The sequence below is a fragment of the Corvus cornix genome, chromosome 1 (assembly GCF_000738735.6).
Source record: "Corvus cornix cornix isolate S_Up_H32 chromosome 1, ASM73873v5, whole genome shotgun sequence".
Taxonomy (NCBI): Eukaryota; Metazoa; Chordata; class Aves; order Passeriformes; family Corvidae; genus Corvus; species Corvus cornix.
In genome coordinates, this window is record NC_046332.1 from 30,736,845 (window position 1) to 30,763,898 (window position 27,054).

At 44.9% G+C, this 27,054-nt stretch overlaps 1 protein-coding gene across 13 annotated transcripts in view; it reads right to left on the minus strand.

Moving 5' to 3' along the window:
* Positions 1-1,176: 1,176 nt before the first annotated feature.
* GDPD4 (glycerophosphodiester phosphodiesterase domain containing 4) overlaps positions 1,177-27,054 on the minus strand; it is a 38,827-nt gene continuing 12,949 nt past the window's right edge. For 10 of the 13 annotated variants that reach the window (XM_039561791.1, XM_019286752.3, XM_039561782.1 and 7 more), the window contains 15 exons: positions 24,537-24,745; positions 23,833-23,936; positions 22,982-23,075; positions 17,427-17,486; positions 15,563-15,661; positions 13,392-13,485; positions 11,717-11,862; positions 11,135-11,217; positions 10,080-10,230; positions 9,172-9,396; positions 8,212-8,369; positions 5,980-6,127; positions 4,785-4,867; positions 3,117-3,199; positions 1,177-2,194 (listed from right to left, as the gene is read on the minus strand). In XM_039561791.1, coding sequence (XP_039417725.1) covers positions 2,163-2,194; positions 3,117-3,199; positions 4,785-4,867; positions 5,980-6,127; positions 8,212-8,369; positions 9,172-9,396; positions 10,080-10,230; positions 11,135-11,217; positions 11,717-11,862; positions 13,392-13,485; positions 15,563-15,661; positions 17,427-17,486; positions 22,982-23,075; positions 23,833-23,936; positions 24,537-24,719 — 1,743 coding nt within the window. In that variant the 5' untranslated portion in view covers positions 24,720-24,745 and the 3' untranslated portion in view covers positions 1,177-2,162. Of the gene's footprint in view, positions 2,195-3,116; positions 3,200-4,784; positions 4,868-5,979; positions 6,128-6,251; positions 6,260-8,211; positions 8,370-9,171; positions 9,397-10,079; positions 10,231-11,134; positions 11,218-11,716; positions 11,863-13,391; positions 13,486-15,562; positions 15,662-17,426; positions 17,487-22,981; positions 23,076-23,832; positions 23,937-24,536; positions 24,746-27,054 lie in introns of those variants that run through there. The other 3 variants (XM_010400997.4, XM_010400996.4, XM_010401001.4) reach the window with 3 other exon arrangements.

Sequence of the window (27,054 nt, forward strand, 5' to 3'; positions counted from 1 at the left end):
TGTGTGCGTGTACCTGTGTGTCTTATGTATTGGCATCTGCTGGCCTCTTTGTATTCACACCAAGCAATGTAACGTGAAAAAACGTATGTCCAAGTGAAATACTCCAATTAAAAAGCATCAAGTGGCTTGTGGGAGGCTGTTCTGCACTGTGCAGTTGTGGTGACATCTCCAGGGGGAAGGGTGAGATCAGGGCTCTTGGGTTCTTGGGGACAAGACTTCTCCTTGCACAGTTCAATTTCTGGTGAGAGTATCCAGCAGTGGGGAGGAAACCATCAGTGTACCCAGACTGGAAATTAATTGAAATCTTTTCTTTTGGGATAAAAAACACTGAAGGCTGACAGTCTCCATTGCTTGTCCTCTATGACAAGGGCTGAATTTTCCAGTCAGTTTTGAGCTGAATCCCTGGAAGTGTTGGGTGAAAAGTTTGTGTGTGGGAGGCAGACGACCAGCCATGTGCTTAACAAGGTTGCCAGACCTTGCTAGCTGTGAAGGAACAAAAATAGTTAGCCACTGAGATGTGACAGATTGTAAGGCATTAAAGGAAACCAGAGGTCTAACTGGCCAGGCTCTGCCTAAGCAAGGCTTCTGAGGATGAGGAGGCTGAGCACAGGGAGTTACCAGTGCATATTGGCCAAGCAGCAGCTAGATGCATGGATCAAAGAGCATCGAGGTGGCTTTTCCCAATTAAAGGCAGCGGTTGGGGGACCACAGCCAAGCCCCTCACTTGAACACCAAGGGACAGGCTGAGGAGCTCATGGTGCACTCCATGCTCAACCCACATGCTCCCCACCTCCTACTTTGGCTGCTCACATACTTCCACGAGTGGTACCCATGACACCTATGTATGCAAGGCATGGGGAGGGGGATTTAACACCATCCGCTCCCCGTATTTCATAGATCTGGAGCTGCTCTACAACAATTCATCAGTCCTTTAGCCTTTTTCCAAAGGAGGATGCTTCATTTTTTGCATTTCTAGCCTCCAAAATACTCCAAAATTGCAACTTGGAAAGGTTTGGGTGCTTCTCAGCACAGATAACTCTGAAACCTAATCCTTTCCTCTCACTTGTGATCACATCATTTAACAAAAGGCTCATGTATGAGAAAATGTCTATAGTGTGAATCAGGTAAAGACTACTGTATTCTTTCCCAGTTTGCTGAAATAAGAACAAAACAGGATAGGAGAGGTAAAATGTATTTAAAACATCACTTGAAATTTACAAAAAATGTATTCTTATTATCTGTTCAAGTAGAAATATATGGCTTAAACCTGAGAGATGTTTACATCTCCCTTACAGAGCATAGGCCCCCTCCCCACTGTGTGACAGCAGCCACCTGGGAGAAATGAAAATTGGAATAAATCCCAGGGTGTAGTACAGGTGTACAGACCTTCCCAAGGGAAAAGCAAACAGAACACTTGGTGGGACCAATTCACACACAGCTCCATCCTTCTGAAGAAAAGTTGTTGGTGTGTTACCGGTCATAGTCCCAGTAGCTACATGGCCAAGACATTATAAATCCTTCAGCCCCCATGGGAATGACATGCCTTCACCCACAGACAAGGGGAGGAGACTGTCCTGTTAGGCTATGGCAGGGCAAGAGTGGGGAAAAGGAAAACCAAAGTTGCCCCTGTCTCTGTTGTAGAAAGGTACCTATTGTAATGACCCAGCCAGCAGCACCATCGTGGTGGAGATAGTGTGCTCTTGGGGGTGGTGGACACCTGCAAGGAGGGAGGAAGGGAGGTAGTGTGTGGAGAAGAGGCTGGTCTGATAGGAGAAATCTGGGCACCTGAGAATGAGGAGGGCTGGAGGATGCTCAGATGTTTGCAGCATGTGTCAAAACAGGGCTTACACACAGCACGAATGATTGCCCTGGGGGATGCCAGTGGTCTCAGGGGTAAACGGTGGCTTCCATGTGGTTGCTGCATCTCACCATAGTGCACAGTTTCTTCATGGCTGCAACTCCATCTGTGCTCTCCTACACCCCAAAGATCCCTGACAGGCATGGGAGTGTGACAAAAGCTGTAGGAGAGGAAGGTTGGTGCTCATCTCCAGCAGGGCCATGAAGGCAAATGGCTCCTCCTCACCAGATAGATCTGAGGCTCCCCCCAGCTGGTCTCCTCAGCCTCATCGAGATGGCAGGTCCATGTCCCTTCTCTGCCCATGTCAGGCCAGGACGGCAGGCATGTCGTTGAGCTCTGGAAAAGGAGACACATGATGAGCTACCAAACATCTGCATCTGTTCTGACAGCCTGTGAGCAAACAGAACCTGTTTGAAAAGGCATGCAGCCCAGGTTTGGTCATTTTTTCTGGATGATAGCTCCATGGGTGCAGAAACGTGGTGCATGGGAGGGTCCTCAGCCAATCCCACCCTGCCTGGCAGAACCAAGAGTGCTCAGTGCCTCCAGAGTCTCTTTTCACAGCATCGCAGAGTAATGAATATTGGAGGGGACATCTGGAGGAGCCTTTGCTTGAAGCAGGGCCAATTGGATTGTGCTGCTAAGGGGTTTGGGGCTGAGATTGATGCCTTTTCCTGGTCTTAAAATCAAGAGTCAAACACTGTTAGAAGGGAAAAAGGGATTTTACCTTGGTATTTATTTTAAGGATCCTTAGGTGCACATGTCCAGGTTGAATGCACCTCAATGCACACTGCAATGCACACCCTCCCAAAGATCAGGTATAATATTATAGGTCTTACTAATTAGCATATCTATCAAAGATTCCCCAATGAGAGGCTCAAATGAGCCCCTTTCCCCAAGGAACCTTCCCCTGGATGGTTCTATCTTAGTTTACAAATGTGTTCTGGAGGGGACCTTGGGGTCTGGGGCACACTGATCCCTAACTACGAAGCTTCTAAGATGTTTAGTCTCCTAGCTGAACAAACAAGTCCAAGAATGTAGGCAAAAAGCACTAAGAATACAGAAGTTGTAAAAAGGTATAACAGGGGTTTATAAGAAAAGGCAAGAAATCATCATGGCATCAAGATAACCCAGACTGCATCCTTCCTCATAACCTTCCTTATAACTATGGACATCCATCACCAACCCATCCATCAGGATCCCAGTGGTCCCACAGAGACCACCCTGAGCAGGATGCAGCTGCTCTCCTTGCCCTGCTCACCTGTCTTGAATTTGTTGTATGTGCCATTCTCTATCATTGTGTTACTGTCCTGGACACAGCAGGAGAAATTCTTCTCTCGCCACCTGCATGGGGCAAAGCATCTGGGTCAGGCCACTGCTTGCTGTGGTTTTCCTCACAGCCCCCTGCAGCCTTGGACACCTTTTTCCTACTTTGTGAGGGCAGGTATTTTGGGATTTTCTCAGGTCCTTACCGAGAAAGGACTTGAGTGCATGACTGATGTCTAAGCACCCACACTCCTGTGTGCAACAGCATTTTGAAGGCAACTTTGTGACTAAGCCCTGTTTTCTGAGCAAGATTTAAGAGCTCCAAAGCCCCAGAAATGTTTACAGCCACTGGCTCTTAAGCAGCCAGGGCAATTTAAAAATTGTGATTTTGGTGTGTTCATAAACCTGACAAGACCACACAGGGCACTGAGGCATTGCTGATAGCCCTTCAGTCCCAGGAGGGCTGGGGATGCCCTTGCTGGAAGGGCAGCCAGGAGGACTTCATTGTTTGGTTGGACCAGAAGCATCCACAGGATCCTGGGAAATGCACACAACAGGAACATGATCCTGGAGGAGATGGGCATGGGAAGGTCTGATGGTGGTGGTGATGCTTTGCAGGGGTGGTTGTGCACCACCCTACAGCCTTGAAAACAGAATGAAAGCAGGACCTGAGGAGAGGAGAGCAGAGCAGAGTAAGAGAGGAAGGAAGGGAGGGAGTAATCTTGCCTTGGGAAAAGCCTGGATGCCCAGCAAAAATGCCTGTACAGCTATTAGTTCATCACTGTCAAACTACCAATTAATTTTTTCATCATCCCAGAGCAATAGTAGCCCTCCAACCTTTTCCTATGCCGAAGCAAGTCACAGTTAATGGCAGGCCAGAGTGCTCACCCAGGGGCTTCCCAAACTTTCCTCTTGCTGCCACTGGCAGCACAGTTGTACTGCCAGCACCCTGCAAAAAATCTCTCCTGGGCTGCCTGCTCTGATCCTGCCACCCATCCACAGACATCCAGCTGAAGAGCTGAGCCCAGCACATCCTGCTTTCCTTGGGCACTACTGGGATGAGAGCATAGGCATGTTCCTCATACAGCTGTGGCAGGGCAGAACATCCAGCAGCCAAACATGACCAGCTGGGGTGAGCCTGTTCTATGAACCCCAAATTTCCCAATAATCTTTGACAGAGGGGAAGGAAAAAAATGTGGTGTCTGTGACACAGTCAGACATTTTTGTGTGGGAGGATGGATTTCCTGTGGGGTTCTGGCATGTGCAGAAAGAATGGGATGCTCTAATATTAACATTGGGAGCTTTCCTAGCAAATCAGTCCAATGAAACATTGTCAAATAGTAATAATAGAAAAATAATTTCCTTTCTCAGCCCATCAGCTTTGATAATTGGTTTATGTTGCTATTATAAATCCACCAGTTCTCCACTGAATCCTGAAGGTAGACAATGCCTGAGCTGCCAAAATGGAAAGGGAAAATGAGAGAAAGCAGGAGAAACAGAGAGGTTTGGGGGGGACTTTAGGGGCTTTCTTCCATTTCCAGAAGAGAAAGCTAATGTTCTCAAGTGTAGTTTTAACCCTTCAGGTCACCTGAACGCATCCCTCCTTCCCTCCACCTGGAGCAAAAGATCAGGTTAGAATGGCCATCAACAACTTGGTAGTTACCAGTGCAGAGCAAAGATGAGTGAGATGAGGAATGCAGAGGTCAGATCTGTCAGGATCCACATGATGTTGTACTGCCGTGGAGTCTGGAAGAGAAAAACGGAGGCTGTGTCCACCACTAAGGACCACAAGATTTGCAAAAAAAGTTACTCAAGCTCTTTCTTCCTGATTGAATATGGCTGTTCAGCTGCCTGGTTTGCATCTGCAGTAACATCCCTTGAGTATTTAAAGCATTTGGTGGCATTTCAAAGTGGCCACTTACCACTGCGTTGTGTTGGTGCCAAACCATTCTCCTTCATAAAAGTGGGTCTGTTTTACCATAGAAGATTTTACCGTATCACAGTGAATGCCACAGAAACCTCTTGTGTGTACAGGCAGGCCTTGCACTTCTCTGCTTCACGCCAATAACAACATTAACTGGTGGCATCTCATTTTCTCTGGAAAAACTACCCTTCACTGAACACCACAGAGAGCCTGGGGTGGCTCCTGCTTTAAGTCTAAGAGCATCTGAAGATTCATCCTTAGACTGGACCTCCACCCAAACTTAGGATGGACAGAAACACTGCAGTTCTCTGGAGGGGAGCATTGTAAAATCTAATTCAAGAGTGTGAAGCCAACTGCTTAAAGTCCTTACAGAGACTCTGGTGGGACCAATGCCCCAGGTGCTTCTTGGCCCTACAGGTTGTCCAAGGCAGAATAACAAATAGAGAAATTATGTGAAAATTTCTCCCAGAAGGAAGGCTTATTTCTGTGGTTGTTTCCCTTGGACTTGTAGAACAAGACCAAGTTTGACAAGGGCAGTGGGATGCTCTGGGAAAAGAGAAACTTCTGACATCAGTAAGGTGCTTCAAAAGGTTAGAAATGGAAATCCTCATGCATCAGCTTGTTCCCTCAAAGGTCCTTCCTTTCTTCCTGCACAAGTCTCAATATAACTTGTTTTCCCTGATCCCAAGGCCTGAGCTGATAATCCTAACAACTAGGGTGCTTCTTCCTGAGCCAGGAGAAAAGAGAAGGGTATGGTAATACCTGTAGTGTCTTAAATGTTCCAGTAAGCCAGGTTTCAACTCAGGTCCTTCTTATGCAAAGGATCCTTAAAGGATGCTTTCTCCATATGTGAACTGGCCCATAGTCTCCAAAGGTAACCGTGAACATCCCAACCCTACTTCCCACCCCTGAGACAGAGAAGACTTCCACTTACCATGAGGAAGAGTGGCTGGCTGAGATCCTTCAGCAAGTGGACGGCATTGGTGGTCACAGAGTGTGCCCCAGAGCACCATGCCAGGGAATAGAGCCATGGCTCGTTGACCACATAGAAGTTGGTGGTGATGTTTGCCTCGGCGTATTTCCTTTAAAAGACCAAAAGGCAACAACCTTCATTGAGCAAGGAGATTAGTACTTCCTTCGGGCTTACTCAAGGAGATTCGGGAAGATCATGGGAAATGGTTGTAATCTTCTGTAGGAAGTGCTTACTTTACGACCTAGATAAGGAACATAAAGGAAAGCCAACCAGCCAATAATTAATCATTAACAATTGGTCAATACAGAATAGCTGAACAGCTGGAAACAAATGCAGATAAAATGCCCAAAAGGTCAAAACCTTTCTAATCCTTCTGCCATATTAATCAATGTAACAATGTGTTTGTAAAGGAGGCTGTTCAAGTAACAAGCAATAGAAAAGGAAAAAATGGCCTCAAGCTTCACCAGGGAAGGTTTAGATTAGATATTAGGAAAAATTACTCAGTGGAAAGGGTTATCAAGCTTTGGAATCAGCTGCCCAGGGAAGTGCTGAAATCATCATCTCTGGAGGTATTTAAAATATGTGGATGTGGCACTTGGGGACATGGTTTAGTGATGGGTTAGGGAGTGCTGGGATAATGGTTGGCCTTGATGATTTTAAAGATCTCTTAAATCTAAACAATTCATGTTATTCTATAATCTCCCCACATTGTGTTCAAAACCACCACAGAATCACAGAATAGCCTGAGTTGGAAGGGACCCAGAAGGCCACAGAGTCCAACTCTTCAGTTCAGGGCTCATGTGGGGATTGAACCCACAACGCTGGTGTTGGTTAGAGCACCTGAGTTGGTTAGACCAGCTGAGCTAATCTTCGAAGCTGACCACCCAAGTTTGTTATGGTTGCTCCATCAACTCATCATTTCTCAAGTTATTATGAGCTATTGAAACTTGATATGAAGTAAGTTCATTCTTTGTATAAAGGTAATGTATCATCAGTATCAGCATTTATATATCTACCTAGGATCTATCCAAGGTTTACCCAAATGGATCTGCCTATGACTTTTAATAGCCTTTCAGCCTAGAGAAAAGAAGGCTCTGAGGAAACAGAGTACTTTGCAGTACTGAGAGGGGCTACAAGAGAGCTGGAGAGGGACTTTTTACAGGGGCACTGAGTGACCGGACAAGGGGGAATGGCCTTAAACTGGAGGAGGGAAGGTTTAGATCAGACATTAGGAAAAAATTCTGGATTGTGAGGGTGGTTGAGACACTGGTATAGGTTGCCCAGAGAGGTTGTGGACTCCTCATCCCTGGAAGTGTTGTGTTCAAGGCCAGGCTATGGGGCTCTGAGTAACCAGGTCTAGTGGAAGCTTCCCTGCCCGTGGCAGGGGGGTTGGAACTAGATGGTGCTGAAAGTCCCTTACAATCCAAACCATTCTGTGATTCTATGATTTTATGATTTTACATCCTGTGACAATTATAATTGAGAAAACATGAACATTACTCTTGTCCAAAGGATTGAAGTTTTTCCTTTCTTTTTAATTTCAACTAGACTTCAATGGTTTTGTGCATTGGAAAGAGCAAAAAATCCTATTTACAAGAGGAGACCTAGACAGGTAAAGCTTGGGGGGGTTTCATGTGCGAGTAGCATTTTGGAAACTCCTGCAATGAATGTGAAGCCTTTCATCATAGAAATTACATTTTCATTGTGTCACATGCAACAGAGTACTGGTAGCAACAGACAAGAAATGATGTCTCCAAAACACTGGCTACAAGAGGGTGATGGTCTCTCACCACAGCATTATGCACTCCCACTGATGTTTGCAGTAGAACCATGGAAGGCTAAATAGTTGTTCATTCTCCATGATTCAGTGTTGGTGGGACTGAGGATGGCACAAATAAAAAGACAAATCAGGATACACCTGTGTTGTTCTTACCAGAAGATCCTCAGATCCTGGTAAATATGGAATTGAGGACAGCAGGGTTTAATTACACGTGCCACCTCTTAGTCAACAGGAGGAGTGAACTGCAGTCTGTCACCCCTAAAATACATCAGGGATGGCTACTTGATCTGAACGACCTGTTCCCAAAATATTCTAGTCTCTGGAACTGGTCACTGGAGGGAGACATTGTCCCATGCATGAGGCAAACATAGTCCAGATGCACCCCAAAGATTACACTTGGAGCTGAAACCTACCGGATATCTTCACTGGACATTTCAGTGTAGACCAGATTGAGTTTGACAATATTGTGCTTTAATAGGTCTTCTATTGGTGCCTTTCTGCCCATCGTGTGCTGAAACCCAGGAGCGACAGATTGAACAAAGGATCTCACACTGTTATGCAGCCACAGAACCTGCAGGCAACAAGAAGAACCAGGGAATTCTCAGCAGAAGAATTCATGCCCCTAATATGCCCCACTGTTCACACAAACACAGTAAAGATAACGTCTTGAGGGGCTTAACCCAGTTTGTCAAATGACTTTCTCCCAATGATCAAAGAACATTCAGATGCAGGGTTAAAACTTGCAAGTCACTTTTATCAAGAAAAAAGTATCCACTGTTTCTTGCTTACCCACTGGAAATCAGTGAGTACGTTTCACACAGCCCAACAAAAGATGCAGTGTTGAAAATGAATGAAAAGACAGCTTTGGTCTGTGGAAAAGGCAACCGAAAATATTCTGTTCTATCATTCTTCCAGCATGGAAGAAAAGATCTTCAGCAGATACAGATCAGCATAACTCCCCAGACATCAATGGGTACATAACCTGATTCCCATGAGTTTAGCAGTCATCCATTGCCAGGGGCAGGAAGGCAATATTACAATTTATTTTAATTTAAGCCAGGAATTTTAATGCAACATATAAAATAAGCATGAGTAGCAGGGAACAGACTGACAATTAGTATATTTATGAAAGGGTGCTGTTTAGGGGCTAAGGCATCAGCTGGTATATACACTGCCTTTTTCCTGTGCTGCTGAAGGATTACACCCTTGTGGACCTTCTGAGGAACTAATAGTAGGAATATACTCCAAACGATGCCTTTTAAATCAAGTTAAATGCAAAGGGCCAATTTTATGCAGGTGAAATCATGCAGAGTATGCCCCAAAGTCCCAGTTAGGAGAGCAAGAAAAAGGGATATGGAGTGAGGCCACCCTACCAGATGGCGTTTAATCTTCGACTCCTTGAGGATGACGTCCAGGATTTTGCGGATCCACAAGTTCCTGTAAGGATGTCTCTCTGGAGGGCGGTAGAGATCAAATATCACAAGTTTATTGTGACTGTCTGCGAGGCGCAAAAAACCACTTAGCGTGTAAATGGACTGATTCATTGCCTGGTTTTGATCTGCCTTTGACAGCGAGCCCATCCCTAAAAATGGTTTGTTCTAGAAATAAACAGATATAAAAAAAAAAAGGAAATCAATCAGGCAGTTTGCTCTGGGAGTCAGCTGTATCTCTAAGAGGGAAAATGTTTGATGTCAGTCCTCAACAGGTGGGGATGTTTTATTTTGCTTATTTCTTCTACATAAGAAACGGGGAAGCTAACCCAGGCTGTGAGGACATTGCTTCTGGGACCTAAACTGCATAGTTCACAGCTAGCTCTGCTGTGCTTCTCTGTCCCACCTTGTTAGCTCTGAGTATTATAAACAGCACATTGAACAAGTAGCTCTTGTCCTCTTCCCCCAGCTCACGAGCTCTGCTGCTGCCATGATAAGGTGACACAGGAACACCCACCAGCCAATTGTTACAGGTCTCCTTAGCCTAAAGGCAAACTGGACAAAGCAAAGAGACCCAAACTAAAGGATTTACTCTGGCTTATTGGGAGTTTTGGCTCAACTAGAAGTTCCTCTTCTAACACTGATGCTGTTAAATAATAGGCAGCTGGTGTCTCTTCTACATCTAGTTGGTGATAGTCATGAGATGATAGAAAAGTTTGGATTGGAAGACACCTTTAAAGCTCATCTAGTCCAACCCCCCTGCAATGAAAAGGGACATGTCCAACTGGATCAGGTTGCCTAGAGTCCAATCCAACTGACCTTCAATGCGTCTAGCTCTTTATGATATTTACCTTAAGGAACCATGTTCCAGCATTCAATTTCTGCAGAGAATCCCAGGAGAATAACGAAGCAGCTTTACCAGTCTCATTAGGGTAGACCTCATGGATGTTAGTTGTCCTTCTCAAGGTGTCGTCATGCATGAGGAAAGGAACCCCATCATAGCTGCCAGAGAGCAAGAGTTCAGGTCACCTGGGGTACAGGTTCATTCACAGCATGAGCAGATTCATGCCAGGTCAGAAGACCATGTGGGGCGCTGTGAATGCAGCAGTAGAGCCTCCCTCAGTGCAGAGAGTGCAATATGGAGGAATGCTGAGGCTCAAGACATCAGGTTATTTCCAGCTCAAATACTTCTAGGAGATCTCACAGAAGTCATGCTCATCTGTGCCTCAGTTTCCCTAGGGGCAACATGAAGGAGGAGACCTTTTTGCCTGCCAACTCCCCCAAAAATGGTTAGTAACTTATGGTTGAAATCTCTTTTTGCTGACATCAAAGTGTTTCTCTGGTTTTCAGAGGACTGAATTCTGAATGGACAGTGATGGAAATGCAAAATTTTCTTTTATAGAAAGGTCTAGTTGAGTAGAACATCTAAATATTAGTGTTTTTCTCATGCAGTGCCTGGAAACAGCTCATCCTGCACAGAATGCTAGCATTTCATGGCAATGGGTTCACCAAAGGCAATTAAAGATCTAATAATTAGGGCAGTGCTGTCACAAATCTGAACACAATTTTCTGTTGGTTTGTAGACCTCATATAACCCTCACTATGATCTGGAAGTCAGACTAGAGTAGGGACTTGTCTCTATACTCTGCCAAGCATTTAAAACACGATCGTTAAATCAATAGCTGCAGCTTATTGACCTGCCTGAGAACAACCATGCCCTACAGCCCCTGCCATCCCATGACAGCTGAGGGACCCTGTCCCAGGCATCAGTAAAACCTAATTGCCTGGAGCTGCATCTCTCCAAACACATGTTTCTGTAGTGAGTGGTGAGTATTTTGGACCAAACCACTACAAGCTCTTAGAAGAAGCAGCGTATATTCTGTGAGATGCGATGTTTTGCCCTCACCTTATGGTGACATCTGTTTCAAGACCATCCCCGCCATGCTCAATTGTCTTCAGAAATGACATCTCAGTGTTTTCTGGCGCCAGCTGAAAAAAAAAAGCAGATGAGCGGATCATTTTTAAACACTCTCTGGAGGACTCTGTAAATACTTTCTGCCTCTTTGTAACATCTCTGTTTTTTATTAAGGGAGCATCATTACAATGTTAAAGTCTACTGTTTATTCTCTTCCACTTTGGCCAAACCCATCTTGTAGAAGAATAACAGAATCGTAGAATGGTTTGGGTTGGAAGGGACCTTGAAGATCACCCTGTTCCAATCTCCCTGTCAGGGCGGAGACACCTTTCACTAGACCAGGTTGCTCAGGGCCCCCTCCGGCCTGGTCTTGTCCCTCAGGAACAGTGTTTTCCTTGTAAGCAAACCCATGCAGTGATGTCTTTGGCATGCAGTCCCAATGACCAGAAATGTCTCCCACCCTCAGCAGATTTCATGGGAAAAAAAACCAAACAAAAGAACAACTGAAGATGATGATGAAAGTAGTAAGACAAAGGATGAAGAAACGACATAAAATAACTTCTTCAGACCTACCATTGGTGCTCCACGGTGTCCAATGAGGGCTGGCTTTGGTCCAAGTGTTCCCTTCTCTCTGATGCAAGGAGAGTACATTCCCAGAGGTATCAAGAAAAGAAAGAGAAGGATAGCCAGGTATGGACCAACAATTACCACCTGAATAACTGAAAGAATTTGAAGGAGGAAGGCTAGAGTTAATCCACATTGTAATGTACGAATCTGCCTTGCTGCTTAACTTCTAATACAGTCCTCCAGCTAAGTAGCTTTTGGGCTTCGTCCAATCCCTTTATCCATCCCTTCTTCCCCTTATTTTCACTTTCTCTCCAAACAATGCAATGCAGGAAAACAAGTTGGTCAAAGCAAGGATGCAGGCTTAGTCAGGACTGCAGGTTTTATGCTTTAATTACATCTCACTATGCCTTACAGCAAGATATGGCTTTATTTCTTTTTTCTTTAGACATGGTGCAATGAAATCTCCATCTGTAGAAAAACAATCCTCAACAGAAGGATGCTAATTTTTTCTTTCTCAGATAAGAACAAGCACCATTTTGAAGTTTCATTCACAGTGAAGAAGAGTAGGTACCTCTCCTTCAACTGTGTTGCATTTCCTTACTGTGAATACTTCCCTGGTTCATTCAGATTGTTGTTAGTGCCCTTCTGTGTGTGACCTAGAGAATCCTATGGACTGAGAGCATGGATATTGCACCTCAGAAACTTGCCAACTCATTACCTACAGTCTTCTCTGGACTTTGTTGACACATTGCCCAAGAGCCCCGGGCGTCCTTCACCTCAGGGACCAAAAGAGTTCTTCTGAGAAATGAGCACCTATGCAACACCACCTCTTTCTTGAATGGGTACCACCATCCCTCTGTGCCAGTGGCTCTGAAGGATGTACTAAGCTAGGAGTACCTCAGGCATGGTGGTGTGTAATATCTAGGGTGCCTGCATATTCTCCCCCAACCTCTCCAGCTGCAGTTCAACAAGAAAAGTCTTGGACAGGGAAAAAAAATGCTTTCACCAGTCCATTCGGTCTGTGATTTTTATTGGAAACCAGTGTCTGAAGGTGGGTGTCAGGTAGATAATTTTGGCTGTATGGAGAGACAGAGAAAAACAGTCACTCCCAGTCAGGCTTTTCTGCAGTTGTTCCTGGCATCTGGCTTTGTCCTTACAACATTTGGTCATTCTTCCTAGAGGTAGGCAGGAACTTCCCATGAGATAACACTAGGAACTGATCAAAAATCTCTTTTCCCTATCTCATCTGGCTTCTCCTGAGATACATTAGGCTGAAGTGGTTTGTCTGACTGGACTGGAGATCCCTTCTCTATACAGCAAGCAAAAATCAGCCAAGGGAGCTGCTACTGGCTGCTTTCTCCTGCAGAGGGCTAAACAAATTTTCACTCATGACTCAGAACATGGGTGCTTCTGCTAGTCTCCACCATCTCAACACAGATCACTGCCTCAGTATAGGGAAAAACAGTGCAAGATAACATGCAAACCAGTAATACGTTGGGACAGAAACAGGGCAGTGCACAGCCCAAGTCCCAGCCCCACTCATTTCCTTGGGATATGCAGAATTTGAAAGTCTCCTCCAGCTGGAGTGCAAGTGTGGGAGGAAAGGGCTCCTGCATCCCCCTTTTCCCATACTGATATATATCTTTTATCATACAGAGAGCAGGAACCAGAGCTGCCATACCTTTCTTATCTGCTCTGATGGCATGAAGAGCCACAGGCCAGGAAAGAAGGACCATGATGGCAATTGCCCCTATGTGGAGATAAGGAGCTGTGACCTGGCAGGCAGAAAAAAGGATTTTAGTCAAAGGATGAACTGTGGAGACAGATGGAAACAATCCCCATCAGAGCTAGAGCCCTTACCCCTGGATGGGCTCCTGCTGCAGATACCAGCAGTTAACCACTCTCCCTCGCTGTGTTGGATCCACCAAATACCTCAGGACTCAGAGGAAAGGCCAGGCCAGGGAGGAGTGTGCCTGAGGAGTGCTCCTCACTTCTTTACTTTTTCCTAAGTCAGCTGAAGGGGACACAACTACCCTCCTCCATGAAGACATGATTGCCACTACTGATATGCCATAATCTGTGAGCATCTTCCAGTTTAACCCAATATAAACCACTCCAATGCCATCCAGGAGATAGCTTTCTCCACACCACACCACACTGCAGTTAAATCATTAAACTGATCTCAACACACCTGAGTGATAAAATGTGGTATTTACTAGCTGTGGTATGAAACTAAATACAGTGGTGTAAGAGAAGCAGAAATATTAGATAATATTGCTGGACAGATACTGATGCCTTAGGTTTTAACTTTAAGTCAATAGATTTGATTTCTTTAATCTTAAAGATTAAACAAGAAGATTATAAGACAAGAATCACTTCCATGCTTCTCATGAATGCATGAATAGGGTTGGAAACCAAGCAGAAATACAGATCCTGAATGGTTGCTGGTTTGATTCGTTTTTCCCCAAACTAGGCAAATCTGAGCTAGAAACCAGTCCATCATCTTCTCATGTTCACCAGAGCCCTGTGGCAAATACTCCAGCTAGAACTGACAGTTATTAAGGTATGTGCTAGGAAAAACCCCAACTACCCAGAAGCAAGCCTTTCCTGCTGCTTAGTCCTGATGCTGGAGCCTCTAAGATGGAAGGGTTGAAGAAAGCAGCAGTCACTGGGAGACGTTGGTGGATGTGACACTCTCTGCCCCAGACACTCGACACCAACATCTCCCAACCAGAAGCAGGATTCAGTTGTGCAAGCAGAGGTGCCATCTGAGATGTCCATAATACCTGAGGTAGATCTGCAAGGCTAATGGATGTGACGTAGTATCTACAAGAGATTCATGTCCTTTGGGAACAGCAATGGGAGGCCATCCCAAAGGGCATGGATATCTGAAATAAACAGCACCTGTGGGCAACCCAAAGGCTCTTGTGTCTCCTTCTCCTCATCCTCATCTCCTAGTGTTTGTCAGGGGGAGGAGAAGCTGATGTTTTCTCATTACCTTTGCCAGTGCATAACCCAGTGGTTAGCAAACTGTAGAACAGGAAAGTGCAATTAACCACATCCTACAAACACATCTTGCCAGTCCACTTGCATTGCTCTCCCAGCCTTCACAAGCACTAAGCCACATGGGAGAGAGCTATTAGACCCAAATAGGGTAGAATCATGGAACTGTAGAGTGGTTTGGATCCTGCAAAGCAGCTGTGTAGTCAAAGGCTACATACTTCTTCCTGCCCAATACAACTGGGGACCTGGATGCTCAGACACTGAACAGCACTGGACAGCTCTTGCCTCCACCTTCAGATCTGGTGAGAGTTGAGGAGGCCAGCAACCATGAACTCTGATCTCCTGCATCCAGCATTTTGTCCCACCTGACACCAGCATTCTCCACCTGCTCCCCAAAAACTCGTTGCTCTCTTGCCCTCAGGAGATTAAGCTCTTCTGAGTCACAAAAGACTGGAACTGTGCTGTACCAGCAGATTGGGATGAGGGATGAGGGAGAAAGTTCTTGCTCCAGCAAACCTACCAGCCTAAGGGGTCTGATTTACCTGCCCTGGACAGATGAAATTTAATAGTACACCTAGATTTTTGGGAGGGGAAAAAAAAGGCTGTAACTTTCTATATCTTTCCAAACTGAGACATGTTACATCACACAGCTTGAAACTCAACCTCGGGCCTTGGCTTCCTTTCCCCCAAGAGGAAATGTTAGGTCATAATAAAAGTTTACTCAGAACGTACCCTGCTAACAAAAACCATGTGAAAAACACGCACCATACAGAATATCTTCTGCCAGTTGTCACAAAAGACTTCTATAAACAAGCTGCTCTTTCAAATAGACGTCCTAACCCCTCTTACCTGGAAGGACAGGCGGACAGTTTTACGGTGATCTCGCCAGAGTATAGATAATGCAAAGAGGGATGAGATAGTGAAGCCCAGGACGAGAAAAGTACCAATCTGGGGACACAGAGAAGACATAAATCAGCTTCGGCATTTTTGCATAGGGTATACCATCCATCTGAGTCACAGGCTAATTTAAGCAGCTCGATAAATTGTTTAAGACGCATGAGACTGACTATGCCAGTTCAAAGACGGAGAGATCCAATGCGACTAAAACCAAATCAACAATGCTATCAGTATGGCAGGACTGATTTCGGGAGCTGGGTACTCAACTAAGTCAGCTCTCAGGACTCTCCCTGTAATCAGTGGAGAAAGAGGAATTTCAGAGGTGATCCATTCCTGCTTGCATTGTGATGGAATATGCATTTCTGCCTGTTGATATAGATGGAGCCTAGGTTACCAGGTTACACTAAATCCCTAACCTGCAGATGAAATTCATCACTTCTAAACTCAGAAGTGATAAATTCCACCCAAAAGGGACAACAACACAACTTCCTTGTTCTATGAGCTGCTTTGTAACAGGCTTCAGCGGTAACAAACCCTCCCATAATTAAGAGATGAGAGCTCACTTTTTAACCTAGAAGGTGAGGCAGTATCTCAGTCAATTCTTCAGCTTCTTGTTTGGTTTGGTACCATCACTGCAGTAATGGCAGGCTCTTCTTGGTGTATCATCTATCTGCTGACAACTAAAGGCAAGTAGCAATTGCACCAAGGCCCTAACCATTCTTCAGGGGATCTTCTACAGATCAATGCCTTAATAATCCCTTGCACCCATGAATGCCTCTTTTTTATTCTTCTTCTTTTTTTTTTTTTTAATTTGGTTGGTTGGTTGGTTGGTTGGTTTTTTACAAATTGTTCTACAACTTTCTGGTTCTCGTGGAACCCATTTTTCAGTTGTAAAGATCACTCCATTTCCATTCCTTAAATGAAGAAACACAGGATCAAGCACCTGCATGCTCAGCTATTCCCTCCCACTGCAGCCTTTGCAACTGCATTGCATCCTACCCTAAACTGCATGGATGGAGGAGCATTTTTAAATGCCTCACACAGCCTCAAAAATTACTTAAGGAAGATGATTCTAACACATAATTTTACAGCAGCAAGTCCCCAGTAATTTGTATCTTCAAAACTCCAAAAAGCATTTCCCATACCACAGAATAGAATTAAGAACTATAGAACAGTTTGGATTGAAAGGGACTTTAAAGATAATCTAGTTCCAGCCCCCCAGTCATGGGCGGGGATGCCACACAGTAGATCAGATTGCTCAGGGCCCCATCCAGCCTGGCCTTGAACACTCCCAGGGAACCATCCAAAGACCAAAAGGCATAAAGCACCAGGATGCCTTGGAAAAGCCATATTTCTCTCCTACAGAGAGAGCAGACACTTTTTGCACTGTTGCTGGTGTCTGCTCCAGAAAATCATGCAGTGCTTCTCAGGAGAACTTTGCTTTTGACTTCATGTTACCATATGTAGATGTGTCAAATATAGATATCTTCACCTGAATGAGTCACTGCAGGCACCTAGTGGGGAAAAAATGGTTCTTTGAGTGTGATTCATCTCATCTTAATTTAGATGTCTATGACCAGCTGGATGAATTGCATCCTCAGAGGATTCATTTCCCTCCACCGAGTACAAAAAGAGTTTGAGTGATCAGCTCAGGTGGAGATATCATTTTCATGGTATCTCGATCTCATAAGATTAACCTCTTCCCTCTCTTCCTTCTCTCCCATAGTCTAAGAGGTTTTCTGTGCAAAGAAACACCACAGACTCAATTAATTTAAAGCATAGATTAGAGTTACCAGAAAGCCCTGACTCTCCCCACCTTGTGACTCCAGTGCAGGTACAGCTGCTGACCTTCTGCAAGCAAACACATCGCGAGGACCTGGGAAATCAAGAAGAGATTGTATGCATCCTGGTGGAAGGTGGTGACGTGTGCCAGTGAGGCACTTCTGGAATTATTTTTGCATTGGGAAGTTACTTTACACTAGATCTTCCTGCACAAAGTCAATGTTTGCAGGACAGGTGTATGGAGAGAAAAGTTTATTGCTACAGTAAAAATGCTTCTGAAATGGCCAAGCATGTGTCAAGACTGCCCTTCAGGATCAAAGACTTTTTCCTGGGTAACAGATAATTGGGCTCTTTGGGGTACTTGCTTTCAATGACTTTTTGTGATGAGAGACTCTGAAAGAGGAATGATGGCCAGAGTAAATTATTATTGTATAAAAGAATACAGCACAAACCTTGACTCTTTTCTATGCATTTATTGTGATTAGAGGGGTATCAACCATGGGAGAGAAGTCAGGGAATAAAAAATGCCTCAGAGCAGCACAAAAGTATGGAGCAGACAGCAAAAAAGGCAATTCTTCCACATTAACCACAGGGAAGGCAGGAGACAGGCACATCTCAGACCAGAGAAAAGTGTCTTGGGGATTAAATTACTCCAGTTTTTGGTGGTTGGCATGTTTTGTCCACTTGATGGCAAGTTGGAGCCCTTGGGGAGGGTTCTTGTAAGGCATGCTGAAAATGCCAGCCAGGACAGAGGACAACCCAAGATGCTTTGAACACCAAGAAGTCGAGAATGAGGCAAGTCAGTCCACGGTTCTCATGCAGAGTTTCTTCACACAGTTGCACACCTAAGTAACCAGTGGGTCTGGAGATGAATTTCACCCAAAGAAGCACTTTGCTGCTGTGAAAATGCACAAGTCTATGCTCAGGAGTCTAAATGCCTGGGGAAACTTCCCAACTACTGTAAAGGATAATTTTGGGCCCAGTATCACCAGGTATCAGGGCTTAGAGAAAAGTATCTGTTAGTAAACATCCACTGAGGAGGATCATTTTTGCTGCAAGTCCCTCCAGACTGTAGCACAGGGGGATTGTATGAAAATAGGACATATAGATTTGGGGGGTCTTCTGTCCTGAAACACAACTGCAAGTGAATGTAAGTTGTTTCCTATCCATCCACAAAAACTCCCTCTTTCCAGGATTATGCTGATTTGAAGCAAGATACAAGGCCAGGTTGGATGGGGCTTTGAGCAACATGGTCTAGTGGTAGATGTTCCTGTCCATGACAGAGGGGCTGGAATTAGATAATCTTGAAGGTCTCTTCAAACACAAACCATTTTATGATTCTGTGATAAGCTTGGCAGTGAATAAAAGTGCTTCTTGACATGTTGGCTTCCTTTAATGGAATAAATGCACCCAGTACAGGATGAGTAACTGGGAGCAGTTGAGAGAGAACTGAAATACTGCTAAAGATCTTAAATCAGCCCCATTTAAATAAGCTATTTCAGGGTGAAAAAATGAGAGAAAAAAGCTACTCTGCTCCTTTGCTGCAAGTCTTTGTTACACAAAGACCTGGTCCTTGTGTACAGTAAAGCCAAACATTTAGAATATTCTGAGCCAGAAGGGACCCACAAGGATCATCAAAGTCTATCTGCTGGCCCTGCACAAAATCACACCAAGAATCACACCATGTTCCTGAGAGGATAGTCCAAATACTTCTTGAACTCAGGGCACTCAGGCAGACTTGGTCCTGTGACTACTTCCCTGGGGAGCCTGTTCCAGTGCCCAACAGTCCTCTGGGTGAAAAACCTTCTCCTAATTTTTAACCTAAATCTCCACTGATAGAGTTTTATGATGTTCCCTCGTGTGTTCTCACTGGTCTGTCTACTCCAAATTGCTTCCACACACTTTCTGGGATTGTCTAATATAAGTACAGAGGCATGAGGGCTTAGGTGACCAGTATGTTTCTGACTAATACTGCCAAGGTTAGAGTCAAGGTCCTTCTTGCCAATCCCATCATCTCACAGCCTCCAACACTTGCATTCTTCTCTTCTTTAAAATGAGGTGTGGAAGTGTCTGCCCTCCACCATCTACCTGCAAAGTGGTGATTAAGGGATGCTTCTCAGTGGTAAGAGAGATGGGCTCACTGCAAGGAGGATTGCACCTTTGTCTCCCTCTTTCTGAATGGCTGCATTGACCACAAGGTTATGCTGCAAAGGGTGGACAGCAGGTGCTTAACTCCACTCTGCTTCAGCATGGGAACAACCTTGTAATCATCTCAATACTTCTGGTGAGGTGTGGGCAGGCTCTGAACCTACACTACAAGGACATGCAGGCAGGCACTTAAGACACTCAGCTCACCTGAAACATCTGCTCACTTAGATGTTCTCAACTGCTGGATTCAGGTCCTTGTATTCATTCACTTTATGGCAAGAAACTCAGAACTTGTCTGGTACCCCAGTCTCTTAGGGATGGAGTTTTGAGGTCACGTTTTGGATTTCAGCATCAATGTACTATTTTGAGTCCTTCCATTTATGAATGAAGAGGCCACAATGCTTCTGAACCTCTTTACTTTGCACAGTCACAAGTCTCCTCCTCACAACCCTCAGAACAAACATGATTGAATTGCAGAGAGGCAAATGTTTTCTGCTGGGGTGTGAAAGACTACACAAGAAAAGATTTTTCTTCTCCACTGAGCATGAACAGCTCTGTAATTAGACCCCTCAGCTTAACCTTTTAGCCCTAATGGGGATGAGAAAATTGTCTTGGGGACTGACTGAACAATTGAATTAATTGAAATTGATTGTGTGGAAAAAATGACAATGATGCATGTGGACGGAGAGCATCTTTGTCCAGACAGCTAGTGCTTTCTTGTGCAGCATTTTCTTCGGCCACTTGTGGCTGGTGGGCAGAAGACTGTATGCTTCAGGGGGTCACAATAAGGTCATGGAAGCAGGCTTGCAGGTTCCAGTTGGGTGCCATCATTAAGAAAGAGGGTATGGTGCTCACAAGCAAAACCAGACCAGCCACTGGTTTATACAAAATCTTTCTGCTCCAACAAGGGCATCAGGGTGCTCATTTTTCCAACATGATGGGCTGTTCATGCAAAACACCACCAGAGAACATCACCTAGGTGAAGGTCTCCAGTCCTTCTTGCAACACATGGGGGGATACTCTCCATCCAACACCTTTCAACCAGAATTTGGGATGTAATTTATCATGGCAGAAACCTATTTGGCCATCAGTTGTTTGAAATGTATTAGAGCAAACCACCTGTCATATAGTACCCACACTGAGAGATGTATTTAGATGTGGAAGGGCTGAGTTACACTTACCAGCCCGTGGGGCTCACAGTGTTTTGCTGGGTGGTCCATCAAAGCCTTCAGTGAAAGTGAAGCACTACGATGAGCTTTGCCCAGCCACAATTGTTACAATACCCTTCATGTTTTCAGATAGAGGGAGCATAAGTGGTGGCAGTGATAACTTTCCTTGCTCCCCTTTCCCTCAGGACCTAATAACATTTAAGTAGCAGCCTCATTCCCCCAGCACCCACTGCTCAGCATGGATGCATGCAGCAGTCTTGCCACATAGGACACAGTGGCATGGCGATGCAATCAAGCAGGACCAGTGTCCTCAGAAATACCCAACAGCTTTTGTTGGGTCACTTAACAGCTTCATAAAAGCAAGGAGCAAATGGACCTTCACTGCAGGGGCTGTTCCCAGGGTGGAGGAACCTCTGAAGTGTTTCTTCTGTTGTTTGATACCATCCAGACAACTTGTATTCTTTCAGGTTATCCATGCTCACCCTTCTGAGGAAGGCAAATGTTGTTAGCCTCGTTAGACAGAACTGAGAAGCTTGAGAGGAAGAGGAGGATGTAGCTACATAATAAAGAGTGAGACCAGGACTGAACTAAACCATGTAGGACACCAATTTCACCTCATATCCTCCATCTTCCTTTCTGGCTTTACTTTGCCCATCACCTGCCCTGCCAGCTTGCAGTCATCACATTCATGCTGAAAAAAACCTGAAAATACTCTAAGAAAGTCCACTGCTTGGACACTGGCTGATGTTTGGATCCAGACAGAGCATGACTGAGCTGATATATCAGCCCCAGGGGTCTTCAGGCTCCTTAAGCCCAGGAAATCCTGTAAAGCCAGTTTCTAGCACAGGCTGTGGTGAATTAGTCTGATCCTGAGGTTGACTCCAGATCCACAGCCTGCTGAGGCACCATCTCAGATGTATCCATGTCATATGGGCATCTCTGGCAGCTCTGAGTTGCCCCAGGTAGCATTGTAACCACCAAGCTACCCACACTACTCCATGGCCCCTGGGAAAGCCAGGTAGGCTCTGCTGAATAATAGTCCATGAGCCCTAGAGCCACCACAGTGTTACAAAATCCTTGTAATTACTTATTGTTGTTTGTCCCATTCAGACCTCAGTCAGTCCACGTCTCTTATGATGCTCTTGATTGCTGTGGCATGACCAAGCACCTCTCCTATTTATCACTTTGGGGGTTTTATTGGTAGCACTAGAATAAAAGTACTATTTATTTGTACTTCATCAGGAAGAAAGGACCCCAGAAACCAATTATGTTAGGTACTGCATGGACAAAGCCAAAAGAGATTCCCTGTCATGAGCAATTTACAGACTGACTGTATGACGACACGTCAGGGAATGGGGAAGAACAGCAGGAATGGAAGATAAAAGCTGGTTGTCTTGGTCACAGAGGTGAGACAAAGCCATAACCTCACCTTCAGCACCTGGCATTTCAAAATGAAAGTCGGAGCAGGCACAAGACTGATGTGGACTCCAGTGCCTGGAGTCAAAGTGAATTCTTGGCCTATAGCTCTGGATGCAGAAGGTGGAAACACAGATGCAAGTCTGTTTAATTTGAGAGCTTTCTTATGAAGGAAAGAACAGAGGAAAAGGATGAGTAAGTAGAAATTTTAGGAGAAGTTTGGGTTTGGTATGTTTCCCTAACTAAAGCAGACATCAGATTAGAACTCTAGAAAAACTTTCACAGGACGTGGAAAAGTGAGGATTTCAGGAACCTCTTTCAGCATTAACTTCAGCAGCATCTTGTGACCACATCTATGGCCTCTACCTGGAGAACATCCTCCAGCAAAGCAGAGTGAGTCAAGTGATAAAGTTCGATTCTCCTTCCTCTAATAAACCTTTTTATCCAGGATTAGAAGAGTAACTCAGCTGTGATGACGTATCACCACTGCTACCTGACTCAGAGCCCCGTATTTCCCTGCTGCCAAAGAAATAATCTTCAGTTCCCTCCAAATCTAAATCCAGCCACTGCTGGCTCAGCTTTCCTTGGGTTCAAGGAGGAATTGTACACATTTATCAAAGGGACATCATTGAAAGAAATCACAGAAACATCTGGCTCAGAGACCCCTGAGCTGAAACTGGTCATTTGCAGGTGGATATGGGGAAAAAGTACTGTAAACACTCATTGTGTTCCAGATCTTCTCCAGGCATTCACTGTCTAAGGATCATATGGAGGACTAGACTGAGCTTCGGTCTGAGACATTAAAGCCATCCCTATGCTTAGCTTTCAAGGTCAGCTTACAAGGAGCATTGCTTACCAGTAGCAGTGAGGTGTATGCGAACAAGACTGCAGCCACAATCAGGATAACAAGAGACCAGAGAAACCAGAAGCCCAGGTTACCATAGTTATACCTAAAAATAAACCAATAAAATATTGTAAGAATGTTTTTGGTTAGCACGTGGACTAGAGGGGACCAACAGCCCTGTCCCTTGAAATTCTGAAATTTTCTAAACAATAGAACAAAGAAAGGCAGAGGAACAGCCTACGCTGGTAACATGCAAAAGTGATTAAGAGCTTCCTTCCCAAAATCCCTGATTGCATTAACCATCAGACTAATACACATTATTATACCTTTCCTTCCCATAATATTTGAGCAGCTCTAATTTAATTTTAGGGGCCAGACTTGCATAACTGTTGCCTGCATACTACAGAAGGAAAAGATGTGCATAAATCCCTGACGATTATTTCTTACTTTTGAATCTGGGAACCTGGAATTCTCTTTCAGTGAGAGAGCTGGTTCAATGCCTCTGATTCCAGCCATTACACTTCTTCACATGGAATGGGAAGGAGAAAGGGAAGGAGAAAAAGAAAGACTCAGAGAAGAAAAGAGTTATTTAGTCCCTTTCATTCACAATTTTTGTGACAGTGATTCTCCTCTTTCTCCTAAATCCACACTTACACCTAAAAATTGTAGCCAAGCAAAAGGCAGAGCCTCAGCACCTCCAGAACCATTGGACATTCAATTTGGATGCTGTAACCAAGAGTTTAAGGTGCCAAATCTTTGCTTCATGACTAAAGTGCCCTGTTTCAACACAGCTGCTCCAGAGGCTGCTCATCCCTTCCCAGTCATGCCCAAGGGGTGGGAGAGGAGGAAAACACAGTACTTACCAGTCAAAGCCGTTGTAGTCATTTTTACCTTCACCCCATGTGTACAGAAAGACCAGAGAAAAGCAGAAAGCTGCAACAAGCAATGGGAAAAACATGCATTCCCGCTGGAGAGGGAGAGGAAGGACAAGCAGTCAGAGCTATGGCCAGCCCAGAGCAATCAAAGCAAATGGCAGGTACTTTTAGGCTGTCCCTAAAAATATGTAGCTTGGTGTTGGAATTCTAACTGAAATAAATATGGAGAGGAATTCAATTCCCATCCCTTGTAACCAGGAGAATGTCCTCAAAAGCCTACTCTGCACTACTTGTTTTCAGGGAAAACTCATGACTTCCAAATGAATGGGATTTTTACCGCCTCACATGAGAGGAAATTGCACTGTACAGCAACCTTCTTTGCAATTCTTACTGCACACCCAACCCTAATGTTACTTCTTTAATTTGATTCTATGGCTTTGAGATGTTTCACTGGCCAGGAGAGGTTGGTGCAAACTCCACATTTATTAGTTGTGTGGCAGCACAGACAAATTGAGCTTGCCACCGAAACAGCAATTCATCAAGCATTTAGAGCAAAATCTAACAGCCCAACAGATCCCAGCGGGCTCCAAATGATATTGGGCTGGGATTCCATGACATCAACCCCTTGTCTGCTTAGACTGCCCTGCCCCAGTACAGAAATCCATGTCTGTGCTGATTTTGTGCTCATTTACCATGTTGCAGCAGCATTTCCCAGGCTCAGTCCTTTCGCGCTGGTACCGCCTCCAGCGGCAGCTGTAGAAACCAGCCAGGCAGGAGATGAAGGGCTGGTGCTCGTACCGCTGCAGCAAGCGCCGGCGGACCACCTTCAGCTTCCCAAACTTGAGCCTCTTGAGGGTGGTGGGACTGGCCTCCATCTGAGTGGCTTTAGCTCATCTTCCTCCTGGAACAAGACCACAGGTTTTACGGGGACACTGTTGGGTAAGCTCTCCATATCTGAAAAAGGAGAGGAAGTTTTCCCAAGAGGATGCTGAGACCAGCAGGAAGTGAGGCTGAGGACATCCCATCTAATTTTATATACCAAAGTGAGATGACCAGCTGGGAAGGATGGTCACTGCAAATCCTCTTAGCAGTCAGTGGTGCTCCTGGTTGTAACTTAGGTGCTCTGAATCACCTTTGAGGCTACCTCTGCCTCCTTTTGCCTATACAGGGAGTTCTGGGAAATGAATTCATTAACTTAAGCACATTTCAGATTATGTCATATGAACCTGAGCCTAGGCTTACCTATGGGAATTATTCAACATCACTGTGACCTGTTTGAAACCTGCTATCAGTTTAACAAGCTCATATAGAAAAGGCACTAAACCCCACCCCCAGGTACACAGCTCTCTTATCCTGGAAAAACTGCAGCACTGCAGAGACTGATCCCTTAAGAATTAATTATTTCCTGACTGAAACAACTTTACTTGGAACAGGTTTTCAAGTGTAGAAAGGCCAGCTGCAAAGATGTACATGTGGGAGACCTATTCATAATCATAATTTAAAGCAAAGAACTTGGTGGTAAATTGCAACCGGTGTAGTTACAGTGAAGCAAATAGCACAGAGACTAGTGCTAACTGAAGACTGCTTCACCCAGCAGGGCACTACCTTCAAGGTAAGACTTCAAGGAAAGACTTAGGAAAACAGTTTTGTGTGGGCATGCAAAGAAGCCCCATTATACAGTCCTTCTTTAGAGTCAAGTTAGTCAGAGATGTTTTTCTGTTGCGTTAAAAAGTGCCATCGCATCCTTGAGTCCACACCAACCATGTCCAAATCTTGGAACATCTGCTGCAAAATCCCAGCTTAGGACTCAAGATTTCCCTAATTTTTCGGATGTAATACCAAAAATTTAAGAGGAAGAATAAACAGTTTGCTGCACTATACACATGGATGAAACGCACATATATAAAGGAAATAACTCGGATCCCAGTGTGTCCTCGGAGAAATCAGTGCATAAATCCTTGCAGACTGACACATCCAAATAACTGACCAGTTTGCAGGAAGCACAAATAAATCAGAGACATCAGACACAAGTTGAAACAGAAAAGACGCTCCCCTCACTCTCTTTCCAAGTGCCCCAGCCTATTGGCAGCTGGAGTACCAGGAAAGAGGATGGAAAGGAAAGAAAAAGAGGGTTCCATTTGGACCGCTACTAACTATGCAGCGTTAAGAATGCCATGCCCTGAATGCCTTCCTGAGACAGATGTTTCTGTCCATCCAAGACAGGAGTAGGGAATGACACACACTTGGATGGGGTGGCATCAAGCCATCCCTAGAAGCTCAGCAGTACCAGATCCTGGCACCAGCAAGTCACCCTTAGTAAAAAATTGATGCCAATCTCATGTGGCAAGATGGTGATCCTGCTCTAGAATTCCCAGAGCACAGCTGGGGGGATGTGGTGCAGATGACAGCTGATCCGGCTGGTTTCATCAGCTGGCCTAAAGTACACCTGGCCTAAACCCAGCAATTACCAAGTTACAACAGCCACAGCTTCTGAATATATTTGAACCTTCCGAGCTCTTACCAGAAGGTTGTCACATGGATCCCCAAAATAGGAGTTCCCGTATCACCAAAGGACAGCATCCATTTCTGCTCAGCCCTTCTCCTTCAGCTACCGGAATTCAGGGCACTGGACCAAACCCGTTAGTTTTGCTGTCAGAGGGCCATGAGGTTTGTTACTCACATTCCTGGGTGTGGGTACAAGGCTCACACATCAATATTTGTCTATGAGCACGCAGGATTTGATACGAAAACAGATTATGGAGATCCTGAAACACTGCCCACATCATCTGTCTGGCTCCAGCAGCATGTCAGGTGTTAAACCTAGGTGTTAAGTTTACCCCTCATGAAATTGTCAGTGATGGAGATCCCAGCATCTCTCAAGACAGGCTGAACTAGTCCTAACTCACTTTATAATTCAACACTGGGGGGGTTTTCCCAGTGTCTTGTCTACTGTATTACAGTTAAGGACATTACTTCATGCCTTGTTTATTGTGGATATAGTGAACTCTTCCTTTGTTACGTATTTCATGTATTCACATGTAGATGTCTTCCCTTAAGCCTTCTCTAGCCTCAACAATCCCAGCTTTTCTAGTCTTTCCTTGTAGTTCATGTTTCCTCCTCCTCAGAGTATCCTTGTATGGAGTGCACAGTCACCTGCTATTTGGAATTTCCATGACAATTCCCATGGGTTTTGGCACACGGTAGCCACAG